Raw genomic sequence first — 14,420 nt, forward strand, 5'->3', positions numbered from 1 at the left:
GTTGTTCACCGTGAAAGAGTATAGCCATTGTTCTGTAAAATGTATCTTGTTAAATACTTCACTTCCTTTTTTTCCTCCAGCAGCTGCAAATGTTTCAAGCCTCCCTCCTCCGTCCCAAAGGCTATCTCAGATAAGGTGGTGAAAAAAAATGCACGCGCGATGAAATGTTCTCTGAGCTCATGCAGTCGTCCGGCACTGCAGAGCTCAGCAGAATGTGTGGAGGGACAAAATAGCAGAGTACAGGAAAGTGGCCGATGAACGTGAGGAGAGGTGGCAGCAGGAAGATCAGAGGAGGCATGAGGCAACGCTGGGGGCTACTGCGGGATCAAACGGACATGCTCCGCCATCTGGTGGAGGTTCAGAATGGCAGCAGGATCACAGAGTGCCGCTGCAGCCCCTGTTTAACTGCCTTCCCTCCTCGCCAAGTTCCATAGCCTCCTCACCCAGATGCCCAAGAACGCGTGGGGGAGGCTCTGGGCACCCAACCACGCCACCCCAGTGGACAGCCCAAGCAACAGAAGGCTGTCATTCAAGAATTTTTAAAGTGGCCTTTTCCTTCCCTCCTCCCACACCCCACCCGGGCTACCTTTTGAGTTATCTCCCTATTTTTATAATCAATTAATAAAGAATACATTTTTTTTAATGATAGCGACTTTATTTCCTTTGCAAGCAAGCTGTGATCGAAGGGGGGAGGGCGGGTGGCTTACAGGGATTTTAGAGGCAACCAAGGGGGCGGGTTTCCATCAAGGAGAAACAGAAGCATCGCACAGTACCCTGGCCAGTCATGAAACTGGTTTTCAAAGCTTTCCTGATGCGCACCGCGCCCTCCTGTGCTCTTCTAACCGCCCTGGTGTCTGGCTGCGCATATTCAGTGGCCAGGCGATTTGCCTCAACCTCCCACCCCACCATAAACATTTCCCTTTTACTCTCACAGAGATTGTGGAGCACACAGCAAGCTGCAATAACAATGGGAATATTGGTTTTGCTGAGGTCTGAGCGAGCCAGTAAACTGCGCCAGCAACCCTTTAAACATCCAAATGCACACTCTACCACCATTCTGCACTTGCTCAGCCTATAGTTGAACAGCTCCTTACTACTGTCCAGGGTATCTGTGTACAGCTTCATGAGCCAGGGCATTAAGGGGTAGGCTGGGTCCCCAAGGATAACTATAGACATTTCAACATCCCCAAAAGTTATTTTCTGGTCTGGGAAGTAAATCCCTTCCTGCAGCCATTTAAACAGACCAGAGTTCCTGAAGATGCGAGCGTCACGAACCTTTCCCGGCCATCCCACGTTGATGTTGGTGAAACGTCCCTTGTGATCCACCAGTGCTTGCAGCACCATTGAAAAGTACCCCTTGTGGTTTATGTACTGGCTGCCCTGGTGGTTCAGTCCCAAGATAGGGATATGCATTCCGTCTATAGCCCCACCACAGTTAGGGAATCCCATTGCAGCAAAGCCATCTAGTATGACCTGCACATTTCCCAGAGTCACTACCTTTGATAGCAGCAGCTCAATGATTGCGTTGGCTACTTGCATCACAGCAACCCCCACAGTAGATTTGCCTACTCCAAATTGATTACCGACTGACCGGTAGCTGTCTGGCATTGCAAGCTTCCACAGGGCTATTGCCACTCGCTTGTGAACTGTGAGGGCTGCTCTCCTCTTGGTATTGTTGCGCTCAGGGCAGGGGAAAGCAAGTCACAAAGTTCCATGAAAGTGCCCTTACGCATGCGAAAGTTTTGGAGACATTGAGAATCATCCCAAACCTGCAACACTATGCGGTCCCACCACTCTGTGCTTGTTTCCCGTGCCCAGAATCGGCGTACCATGGCATGAGCCTGCCCCAGTAACACCATGATCTCCAAATTGCTGGGACCACGGTTTTAGAGAAATCTGTGTTCATGTCCTCATCACTGCGCTGCCGTCGCCTCCTTGCCTGGTTTTCAGGTGCTGGTTCTGCATAAACTGCATGATAATGCGCGAGGTGTTTACAATGGTCATAACTGCTGCGGTGAGCTGAACGGGCTCCATGCTTCCTGTGCTGTGGTGTCTGCTTGGGCAATCCAGGGAAAAGAGCGTGAAATGATTGTCTGCTGTTGCTTTCACGGAGGGAGGGAGGGAGGGTTGACTGACGGCATTTACCCATAACCACCCGTGACAAATTTTTGGCCCCATCAGGCATTGGGAGCTCAACCCAGAATTCCAATGGGCAGCGGGGACTGCGGGAACTGTGGGATAGCTACCCACAGTGCACCGCTCAGAATGTCGAGGCTTGCCACGGAACTGTAGTCACACACTGCCGAATTAATGTGCTTAGTGTGGACACATGCACTCGATTTTATACAAGCTGTTCCCAAAAATCGACTTCTGTAAAATCAGAGTACTTTTGTAGTGTAGACATGGCCTTTGTCTGTTTTGCTTATTTCATGTGTTAGCTCTTTGGACAAGAGTGTCTTTCTAGGGTTATATACAGTGCCTAGCACAGTGGACTCAGATCACTCTAATACTCCCACTAATAAAGTGAATGGACTTCAGCATGGTGTACGTTGCCCTACTGAACAGGTACCGCCTTGCAGGCCAGCATTTTTTTAGAAAGAAGGTTCTATGGTTGAATAAGTTTATGCCGTCAAGTATGATGCTGAAAATCCATGCTTCACAGTCCTACCTGCCATGAAATCTCTTTAAACTACCACACCAGTTATTTCTAAAGGTGCTATTTAGGAAACAGTAAGTCTGTAAAAGGAAGCAACTAGCATCATGCAATTAACTTTGCCATTTACTTCTCCCTTCTTCTTGATACCCTTTATGTGGATATCATTAATCTAGGACTAAGTGGGGCTTTTTAGATCACTTCTTTTCTTAAGCACAATTACAATGCAATACAGTATCTTTTTTCTTCTTTTCCAGGTGGATGCTTTACATGACATAATTGGCTCTGCTCTAGCCAGTTAACACTAGTTTACTGATAATACTTCTCAGTCAGTAAACAAAGGAAAAGACAACAAATAATTATGTCATATGTGTCTGTATATCCTGAAGCCTGTCATTTAATTATGCAGAAAAAAAATCCATCACCATAAAATGCAATATTGTATTAAATAAAGGGTAACAATTTTTCCATCATTAAATGTATTTGTGGAATCAAACCGAATGCCCTGAATTTTCCGCTGGAAATGCCCATCATTGCACACAAATTAAGTATAAATTAAGCTTCCAGTATATTATCCTGTATCAATGCACAAGTCAATTGCATAAATCAAACAGAACATCCTGTCCTTCCTTATTACGCATATGGATCAGTAAAGTTCCAAGTAAAGAGAGGGCTGGAAACTTGAGTCACAGTGGCAGAAAACTAAGTTCATAACAGACAATTTGAAACACTAAGAATTTCTCCAAGCATATGTAGAGGTGCTATTGCAGTCCAAGAGATCATTCCTGTACATTAGCCATTGCATTATACTTGTGATTGTGGGGTGAAATCTTGGCCCCACTGAAGTCATTGGCAAAAAGCCCATAGACTTCACCAGTGCCAAGATTTCACCCTCAGGCTAGGATTTCATCCCAGTCTTTATTTTCAAAGCACTAAACAGCCTATGTCCAGGACACCTAGTGTAGTGCTTCATCCTTCAGTACCTCAACAGCTCTGCTCAGAGACAACAGACCTGAAAGACAAAGCTTATTTATCCAAGAGACAGGGCTTTCTTTGGGACTGACCTGAGACTGTGAAACTGTCCCCCTGAAGGAACCACAATGAACCTCACAGAGTTCAGGTCCAAACATCACACATACTCCCTCAGCCTTGCCTTCCTGACAACACCACATGGCACATCAAGGGCCTGAGCCAAAACCTAGTGAAGGCAAGAGAAAGATACCCACTAGAGTCACTGGCCTCTTGGTCAGGCCCTAACTTATTAGAGGAAGAAGAAGAAAAAATCTGGAAGAGAACTCCTATTTAGGCCACCACAGTGGGAATCAAGACATTGCCTCAAATCTGCATTAGAAGCAGTCAATTTACCGTCTCTTGCTCTCAACCTGGCATTCTCTTGCCTGGGAATACATCATATAGTGACAGGTTTCAGAGTAGCAACCATGTTAGTCTGTATCCGCAAAAAGAAAAGGAGGACTCGTTAGTCTCTAAGGTGCCACAATTCCTCCTTTTCTTTTTATCATATAGTGAGTGAGCAAGATATTTTTCAGATCCCACGCGATCTGCATTCAAACCACAGCTAACGATAAAGGCAGAGCTCCTCAAGCAGTTACAACTAAACTTCAGCAAGTAGCCAGTAAAAGCTACTAAGGCAGATAACACAGTACCCCCACAAATCATTCCACAGTGATGAATGACTGGCCAGATTTGAACATGGATTCCTTGCACAGAGGCACTTTACACTCTCTGTGGACCACACTGCTAGTTCTATTGAATAATGATACTGGACCTGGTCATCCTTACATGAGGACAACTATATTATCCTAGAGGATTTGGGGTATTGGTTGTCCATAAAAATGGGTCATCTTCCCATGTGACCAATTAACAATATTATCCAAGTTCTAGCCCGTTATCTGCAGTTAGGGAGAGATTCATCTCTAAACACAGGAAAAATAAAATCAATGCTTTGAAGTGAAATGCTTGCCCGTCAATTGATGAATGCAATATCTGTTCTGTCCTTGAGTGTTGTTATGCAAAGGGCCTTATTTTTGAAATGTACAGAACATTTAGTCTGTCTCATTTGTTTTACAGTGAATGCTCAATGTTTAAAGACAACCTCAAAATTGTACATCGTTTAGAGACCCATTACCATTCATTTCCTTTGACATTACACACTTTATGACAAAACTGCAAGCTTGACCCTTGACAGAGAACAAATTCACATATGTTTCTGAGACAACAACCATTGCGGTGAATCATGTGTTAATCATTATTAAAAATCTGACAAAAAATACACCATTTCTTTTCGTCAATGAAGATAGTTGTTTACTTACCGTGAATTACTGCGTGTTATGGGTGTGATGGAAAGGGCATTTTCACTACCTTTGTGAAATGCCCTTTCCATCACACCCATAACACGCAGTAATTCGCCCTACGCAAAACAATTAAAGTTTAATACCATGGTGCTGGGAAACACTTTTGATGCTAGGACGTGATAAAGATCATCGAGGTTGCTCATGTAGTTTGTTTCTAAATAGTGAATTTCTGACCTCAATTGTCCAAACCATAGCAATTTTCTTAAGCGTGTGTTATTGCAAAATAATGCTTTAGGGACCTACAGACATGACAGGCATAGCAATACCACACCAACAAAATAATACAGATAGATCACAGAGCAGTGTCACAGATTTCAAAATCTCTCTTTATAGGGCCTATGCAGCATAGTCATCAAGCTTCTCAACCATGCTCTTTCAGATGTTACCAAAATAAAATACAGGCAGTGTCTGATCAAAAACAGTCAAATAAAAAAAGAGTCCCATTCAATTATAATGTGTAATGGCAGACAGCTAAAAGGAGAAAAGTTTTTAACGTGCTTATATACCAATGCTAGAAGTCTAAATAAGACAATGGGTGAACTAGAGTGCCTCATATTAAATGAGGATATTGATATAATAGGCATCACAGAAACTTGGTGGAATGAGGATAAACAATGGGATACAGTAATACCGGGGTACAAAATATACCGGAACAACAGAACAGGTCGTGCTGGTGGGGGAATGGCATTATATGTGAAAGAAAGCGTAGAATCAAATGAAGTAAAAATCATAAATGAATCAAACTGTACCATTGAATGTCTATGGATAGAAATTCCATGCTCTAATAATAAGAATATAGGGTTATATTACTGACCACCTGACCAGGATGGTGATAGTGACTGTGAAATGCTCAGGGAGACTGTGAAATGCTCAATAATAATAATGGGGGATTTCAGTTATCCCCATATTGACTGTGTACATGTCACCTCAGAACGGGATGCAGAGGTAAAGTTTCTTGACACCTTAAATGACTGCTGCTTGGAGCAGCTGGTCCTGGAACCCACCAGAGGAGAGACAATTCTTGATTTAGCCCCAAGTGGAGCACAGGATCTGGTCCAAGAGGTAACTACAACAGGACCGCTTGGAAATGGTGACCATAATATAATTAAATTTAATATCCCTGTGACAGGAAAAACACCACAGTGGCCCAACGCTGTAGCGTTTAATTTCAGAAAAGGGACCTACACAAAAATGAGTTTCGTTAAACAGAAATTAAAGGGTACAGTGCCAAAAGTGAAATCTCTGCAAGCTGCGTGGAAACTTTTCAAAGACACCATAATAGAGGCTCAACTTAAATGTATACCCCAAATTAAAAAACACAGTAAGAGAACCAAAAAAGAGCCAAAGTAAAAGAAGCAGTGAGAGGCAAAAAGGCATCCTTTAAAAAGTGGAAGTTAAATCCTAGTGAGGAAAATAGAAAGGAGAATAAACACTGGCAAATGAAATGTAAAAATACAATGAGGAAGGCCAAAAAAGAATTTGAGGAACAGTTAGCCAAAGACTCAAAAAGTAATAGCAATTTTTTTTTAAGTACATCAGAAGCAGGAAGCCTGCTAAACAACCAGTGGGGCCGCTGGACGATCGAAGTGCTAAAGGAGCACTCAAGGACGATAAGGCCATTGCGGAGAAACTAAATGAATTCTTTGCATCGGTCTTCATGGCTGTGGATGTGAGGGAGATTCCCAAATCTGAGCCATTCTTTTTAGGTGACAGATCTGAGGAACTGTCCCAGATTGAGGTGTCATTATAGGAGGTTTTGGAAAAAAATGATAAATTAAACAGCAATAAGTCACCAGGACCAGATGGGTTTCAGAGTAACAGCCGTGTTAGTCTGTATTCGCAGATATATTCACCCAAGAGTTCTGAAGGAACTCAAATGTGAAATTGCAGAACTACTAACTGTAGTCTGTAACCTATCATTTAAATCAGCTTCTGTACCAGATGACTGGAGGATAGCTAATATGACGGCAATTTTTAAAAAGGGCTCCAGAGGTGATCCCGGCAATTACAGGTCTGTAAGCCTGACTTCAGTACCAGGCAAATTGGTTGAAACTGTAATAGAGAACAATATTGTTAGACATATAGATGATCATAATTCATCGGAATGCACCCGATGAAGTGAGCTGTAGCTCACGAAAGCTTATGCTCAAATAAATTTGTTAGTCTCTAAGGTGCCACAAGTACTCCTTTTCTTTTTTTATAATTTCTTGAGGAAGAGTCAACATGGTTTTTGTAAAGAGAAATCATGCCTCACCAATCTACTAAAATTCTTTGAGGGGGTCAACAAGCAAGTGGACCAAGGGGATCCAGTGGATATAGTGTACTTAGATTTTTCAGAAAGCCTTTGACAAGGTCCCTCACCAAAGGCTCTTACACAAAGTAAGCTGCCACGGGATAAGAGGGATGGTGCTCTCATGGACTGGTAACTGGTTAAATGATAGGAAACAAAGAGTAGGTATGAATGGTCAGTTTTCAGAATGGAGCGAGGTAAATAGTGGTGTCCCCCAGGGATCTGTTCTGGGACCAGTCTTATTCAACATATTCATAAATGATCTGGAAAAAGGGGTAAATAGTGAGGTAGCAAAATTTGCAGATGATACAAAATTACTAAAGATAGTTAAGACCCAGGCAAACTGGTTGACTGGGCAATGAAATGGCAGAAGAAATTTAATGTTGATAAATGCAAAGTAATGCGACATTGCAAAGCATAATCCCAACTATACATATAAACTGATGGGGTCTAAATTAGCTGTTACCACTCAAGAAAGATCTTGGAGTCATTGTGGATAGTTCTCTGAAAACGTCCACTCAATGTGCAGCGGCAGTCAAAAAAGCAAACAGAATGCTGGGAATAATTAAGAAAGGGATAGATAATAGGACAGAAAATATCATGTTGTCTCTATATAAATCCATGGTACCCTCACATCTTAATACTGTGTGCAGATGTGGTCACCCCATCTCAAAAAAGATATGTTGGAATTGGAAAAGGTTCAGAAAAGGGCAACAAAAATTATTAGGGGTATGGGATGGCTTCTATATGAGGAGAGATTAATAAGACTGGGACTTTTCAGCTTGAAAAAGAGACGGCTAAGAAGAGATATGATTGAGGTCTATAAAATCATGACTGGTGTAAAGAAAGTAGATAAGAAAGTGTTATTTACTACTTCTTATAACACAAGAACTTGGGGTCACCAAATGAAATTAATAGGCAGCCGGTTTAAAACAAATAAAAGGAAGTATTTCTTCACACAGCGCACAGTCAACCTGTGGAACTCCTTGCCAGAGGATGTTGTGAAGGCCAAGACCATAACAGGGTTCAAAAAAGAACTAGATAAATTCATGGAGGGATAGGTCCATCAATAGCTATTAGCCAGGATGGGCAGGAATGGTGTCCCTAGCCCAGTGGTTCTCAAACTAGGGCTGCCGCTTGTTCAGAGAAAGCCCCTGGTGGGCCGGGACGGTTTGTTTACCTGCTGTGTCTGCAAGTTCGACCAATCGCGGTTCCCACTGGCTGTGATTCGCTGCTCCAGGCCAATGGGGCTGCAGGAAACAGTGTGGGCCAAGGGATGTGCTGGCTGCCCTTCCTGCAGCCCCCATTGGCCTGAAGCAGCGAACCGCGGCCTGTGGGAGCCGCGATTGGCTGAACCTGCGGACACGGCAGGTAAACAAATCAGTCCGGCCCGCCGGGGCTTTCCCTGAACAAGCGGCAGCCCTAGTCTGAGAACCACTACCCTAGCCTCTGTTTGCCAGAAGCTGGGAATGAGCGACAGGGGATGGATCACTTGATTACCTGTTCTGTTCATTCCCTCTGGGGAACCTGGCACTGGCCACTGTCGGAAGACAGGATACTGGTCTAGATGGACCTTTGGTCTGACCCAGTAAGGCCATTCTTACATTATGTTCGAAAAAAATTGATAGAATAATTATAGCTATTTTGCAGTTTGTTTTGAGCATGTGGAAATAATTCATTTTCCACCATATTCCCTGTTGTTTTAAATTTAAATTGCCTTTTAACACCATGCATCTACAGGGTCAGATTTTCAAAACTAGCCACATACAACTGCACATATACACATGTGCACCATCTAGTTGATTGCATAAAGATATCTTGTGTGCAGAAGCAAATTTGGTGCCTATTTTGCCATGTGCATGTGCAAATACCTGATTTACTGGTGCACAAAAAGTATCCACATGAATAAATTCAGTATGTGAAATGGATCCGTGTGCCTAACTTTGAAAATCTGGCCCATATTTTTAAACACAATTGCCAAATTACATGAAGAAACACTTAGCAAGAGCAAAAATGATGAATAGGCATATGATTAAATAAATGAGAACTAAATAACTGAAAAAGTTAAATCGCTCTGTAGCTTGAGATTTTCAGTAACAGAAATGACCATATCTCTATTTAAATGGTCATAATTAGCACAGTTGTGAAATTGGCTGCTGTAGACTGAGCTTTTCTACAATCAAAAACAACATACACAGTTAAATGTGTGAAACATGCAATAAAACTTCCATTCATTTTTGCAGAAAATACTCATTAGTAGTGTTGATCTAAGCTAGTGCTCTATAAATATGCCGCACTACTGGATATGCTTCCATTGTTAAGCAATAGTGCTACCTAAATATACCCTTTAATAATTCGCAAAAAGAAAAGGAGTACTTGTGGCACCTTAGAGACTAACCAATTTATTTGAGCATGAGCTCAATAATTGTTTGCTCAGAATCCAAGTGGAAATCCTAAAGCACTTAAAATGTTACCAGAAACAGCTGATTAACTCACATGCTTGACAAACATTAAAGCCTCATGAAAATTGCCCTTGCCCTATAGAGTCAATGGATATTGTATATAAATAGGCTGGATTCAGCAGAATCCTCAGATTTGGCTTTGCTGGCCCTCTTTCTTCCCCACTGAATTCTGATCCAACAGGTGTTAGTTCTGCAAAATGAAGGGTGCAATCCTGGGTTTGGTTTTAATCTCTCTCCTGATAGCAGTCTCTGACGTAAAAGGTGAAGGGAATTATATGAAGCTTTGTGGGAGAGACTTCATAAGAGCTGTTGTCTTCACATGTGGGGGATCCCGATGGAGAAGGCATCTGACTGATGATCCAAAAGATCTATTTGGTAAGTGCTGGGTTATGTGCAGTTGGCTCACTTCTTCCCTTATATGCATTCACAAATCTAACTGAATTCACAGGGGGTGGTGTCACCTGGATGCCTATAAGGGCACAATTGGATGCTTAGTTTCTTTTATCTCCATGAAATGTATTTCTTGAGTCGGTATTGTGGGAGCTTTCTTTCAGACAAGGAAGTGAAATTGTACAACTTTGCACTATGTTTCTCTGAAACTTACCTAGCTTAGGTTTGTTTTTTTTAAATAAAAAAGGATCTAGCTTGAGATTTTCAAGCCAACTATGTGCTAAACACTTAGTTTTGAAATTCTCAACCCTAGTTTTTATGTCAAGGGGGGAAAATCCTGCCACCTTTGAAGTGAATAGAAGTTTTGCCATTGTCTTCAAGAGGCATGGCTTTCTCCCAAGATGTTTTACAGTACAAACTAATTTGCAAATTACTGGGAAGTTTCAGAAAATTCAGCAATATACATTAAAGTCATACCCATGTAATATGCATTGCTAGTGATTTGGACTCAAAATTTGGGACCTTAATTATAAAGGATTAAATAAGTGAGTTTAGTTTTAGGAAACCATTCTTTCTATGTATTTAATGTTTTCCAGTCAAACATCTATTTTCATTGAAACTCTTACACTAGTGAAAGCTTGAAGCTCATGGCTGCATGCAGAGAAAAAAGTTTGGCTAGACATACTTCTGCAAAATATTTTAGAGAACCGGCCAAATGGGGAAATCACTTAACTCTGTATTAGGCAAGGAGTGGATGTTGCTGTACTTTATGATCCTTATTCTCTTTTTTCAAGAGCGCACCACATTGTATTGAGAGCTTCAAAATATTCCTTAAAATGCACCTGAATTACAAACAGCTGAGAAACAATTTGCAATACTAGGGTATAATTTTTTGAAAATCTTGGAACTATTCATATCTGATACACAAAGCAATGGCACTTGAACTGCAGGAAGGAATGTACCTTACCACAGTGATTCTCAGACTAGGGCTGCCACTTGTTCAGGGAAAGCCCCTGGCGGGCCAGGCCAGTTTGTTTACCTGCTGCGTCCACAGGTTCGGCCAATCACAGATACTGGCCACGGTTCGCCGCTCCAGGCCAATGGGGGCTTCAGGAAGGACGGCCAGCATGTTCCTTGGCCCGTGCCGCTCCCCGCTGTCCCCATTGGCCTGGAGCAGAGAACCGCGGCCAGTGGGAGCCGCAATCAGCCAAACCTGCGGAAAGCAGCAGGTAAACAAACCAGCCCGGCCCGCCACGGGCTTTCCCTGAATAAGCAGCGGCCCTAGTCTGAGAACCACTGCCCTATCATAGTACAGGATGTTGATTTTAAATGTAATTGTCAGAATGAAGCGGCACTGTTAGTACTTCAAAACAAATGTACAGTTAGTTTCAGCCATCAAAACAACTGCACCAACAGATAACAGATTTGTTGTCCTCACTTAAACAGTTGCACAGACAAGCTGTAAAAGAATTACAGATTCTTTAATGGAATATTAATAGGTTCTTTAATTCTCAGACATCTGTTTCAGTACAATTCTGGTGAAATAAATGTTAATGATCAGGTAAATCCTAATCATTCAGACCACAATAGACATGCACAATGAACCAGAATGAGGTGAGAATACCTTTGACCTTTTGGTGTCTTTGGTGAAGGCTAATTTATCTTTTCTGTTAGAGCTGAAAGTCTACACTAAGGATTCTATGCCCTCTAATTTTAGTTTGTTTCTAATTTTTATCAGAAGACAGAGAGAGGCACCTGCATTTGCCACGTGGAAACAGTGATTCAACAGAACCCTTGGAATATGGCATTCAGAATCCAGAACCCATGAGGGAAGAAACCCTTAACATCAAACCCCAGCCTGAGAGAGACTTAAGAGGCACCAGGCAAAAGTCTATACAAAAAAGGCGGGAAGTGGTTTCGCTACTTTCTACATCCTGCTGCAGCATCGGCTGCAGCGAAAGAGATATAAGTTCACTGTGTTAAAATGTATCAGATGCTGGACGGATTATATCCAATACCTTTAATACATTAAAATAATCACAACATGTAGCTGTCTGAAACTAGACTATTACAATTGTGTTTCTTGAATATTAGCTTTATTTTCTGTATCACACCGAGAATTAAAGGTTAAATTTTAAAAAGTATAATGCAAAGCAGCTTTGAAATGCCTTTTTGTGATAATTGCTCAGCTCTTTGTACAAGGCATTTAACATATTTTAAATAGTTAAATTTCAAACCACATGGGCTAATATTTTCCCCTGTCCAATTATTGTACTAGTTTCAGTTTTTGTGGCTAAATTTTAATAAAGTGTGCAATGTACCATGTATGTTTCTCATTGTGCTTTCTCACTTATGAACACCCCCAGCAGGATTACAAAGGTGGGGGTATACATAGCTAATAGCATCACTCGGAGATCAAAATCGTAGCCCTGGTCTACACTAGGAGTTGATGTCGAATTTAGCAGCGTTAAATCAATTTAACCCTGCGCCCGTCCACACGACTAAGTCCATGTTTTCAACTTAAAGGACTCTTAAAATCAATTTCCTTACTCCACCCCCGACAAGGGGATTAGCGCTGAAATCGGCCTTGCCGGGTCGAATTTGGGGGACTGTGGATGCAATTAGATGGTATTGGCCTCCGGGAGCTATCCCAGAGTGCTTCATTGTGACTGCTCTGGACAACACTCTCAACTCAGATGCACTGGCCAGGTAGACAGGAAAAAGCCCGTAAACTTTTGAATTTCAATTTCCTGTTTGGCCAGCGTGGCAAGCTGCAGATGAGTGCAGAGCTCATCAGCAGAGGTGACCATGATGGAGTCCCAGAATCGCAAAAGAGTTCCGGCATGGACTGAACGGGAGGTACGGGATCTGATCGCTATCAGGAAACCATGCTATCAGAAACCGTGCTATCAGAGGAAACCGTGCTATCAGAACTCCGTTCCAGTTTTCGAAATGCCAAAACCTTTGTCAAAATCTCTCAGGGCATGAAGGACAGAGACCATAACAGGGACCCAAAGCAGTGCCGCGTGAAACTTAGGGAGCTGAGGCAAGCCTACCAGAAAACCAGAGAGGCAAACAGCTGCTCTGGGTCAGAGCCCCAAACATGCCGCTTCTATGATGAGCTGCATGCCATTTTAGGGGGTTCAGCCACCACTACCGTGTTGTTTGACTCCTTCAATGGAGATGCAGGCAACACGGAAGCAGGTTTTGGGGATAAGGAAGATGATGATGATGAAGTTGTAGATAGCTCACAGCAAGCAAGCGGAGAAACCAGTTTTCCCAACAGACAGGAACTGTTTCTCACCCTGGACCTGGAACCGTTCTTTATCTCTCTGTGTTATCCTCAGGAGATTGATATCATTCATGGTCACCTGGTTGAAATAGGGTGCTTTTCTTAAGGGGACATTCAGAGGTGCCGTTCCTGCTGGGCTGCTTGCCTGTGGCTGAACAGAAATGTTCCCTGCTGTTAGCCACGGGGACGGGTGAGGGGCTAGCCACATGGTGGGGGGAGGCAAAATGCGACCTTGAAACGAAAGCACATGTGCTATGTATGTAATGTTAACAGCAAGGTTTACCGTGAAAGAGTGTACCCATTGTTCTATAAAATGTGTCTTTTTAAAATACCACTGTCCCTTTTTTTTCTCCACCAGCTGCATGTGTTTCAAGGATCACAGGATCTTCTCCTTCCCAGAGGCTAGTGAAGATTAGAAGGCAAAAAAAATGCACTTACGATGAAATGTTCTCTGAGCTCACGTTGTTCTCCCACACTGACAAGGCACAGACGAATGCGTGCAGGCAGACAATGTCAGAGTGCAGGAAAGCACAAAATGACCAGGAGGAGAGATAGTGGGCTGAAGAGAGTAAGTGGTGGGCTGAAGAGAGGGCTGAAGCTGAAAGGTGGCAGCAGCGTGACGAGAGGAGGCAGGATTCAATGCTGAGGCTGCTGGAGGATCAAACTAATATGCTCCGGCATATGGTTGAGCTGCAGGAAAGGCAGCTGGAGCACAGACCGCCGCTACAGCCCCTGTGTAACCAACCACCCTCCTCCCCAAGTTCCATAGCCTCCTCACCCAAATGCCCAAGAACGCAGTGGGGGGGCCTCCAGCCACACAGCCAGTCCACCCCAGAGGATTGCCCAAGCAACAGAAGGCTGGCATTCAATAAGTATTAAAGTTTTAAACTTTTAAAGTCCTTGTGGCCTTGTCCTTCCCTCCTCCACCACCCCTCCCTGTGCTTCTCTCCTCCCCCACCCC

At 43.0% G+C, this 14,420-nt stretch overlaps 1 protein-coding gene across 5 annotated transcripts in view; it reads left to right on the top strand.

Moving 5' to 3' along the window:
• Window positions 1-13,929, top strand: part of DNAI4 (dynein axonemal intermediate chain 4) — a 42,298-nt gene extending 28,369 nt beyond the window's left edge. For 2 of the 5 annotated variants that reach the window (XM_048861919.2, XM_048861918.2), the window contains exon 17: window positions 2,911-3,149. In XM_048861919.2, coding sequence (XP_048717876.1) covers window positions 2,911-2,927 — 17 coding nt within the window. In that variant the 3' untranslated portion in view covers window positions 2,928-3,149. Of the gene's footprint in view, window positions 1-80; window positions 642-2,910; window positions 3,150-13,817 lie in introns of those variants that run through there. The other 3 variants (XR_007358109.2, XR_007358110.2, XM_075131758.1) reach the window with 3 other exon arrangements.
• The last annotated feature ends 491 nt before the right edge of the window (window positions 13,930-14,420 follow it).

Source organism: Caretta caretta, chromosome 8 (assembly GCF_965140235.1).
Source record: "Caretta caretta isolate rCarCar2 chromosome 8, rCarCar1.hap1, whole genome shotgun sequence".
Taxonomy (NCBI): Eukaryota; Metazoa; Chordata; order Testudines; family Cheloniidae; genus Caretta; species Caretta caretta.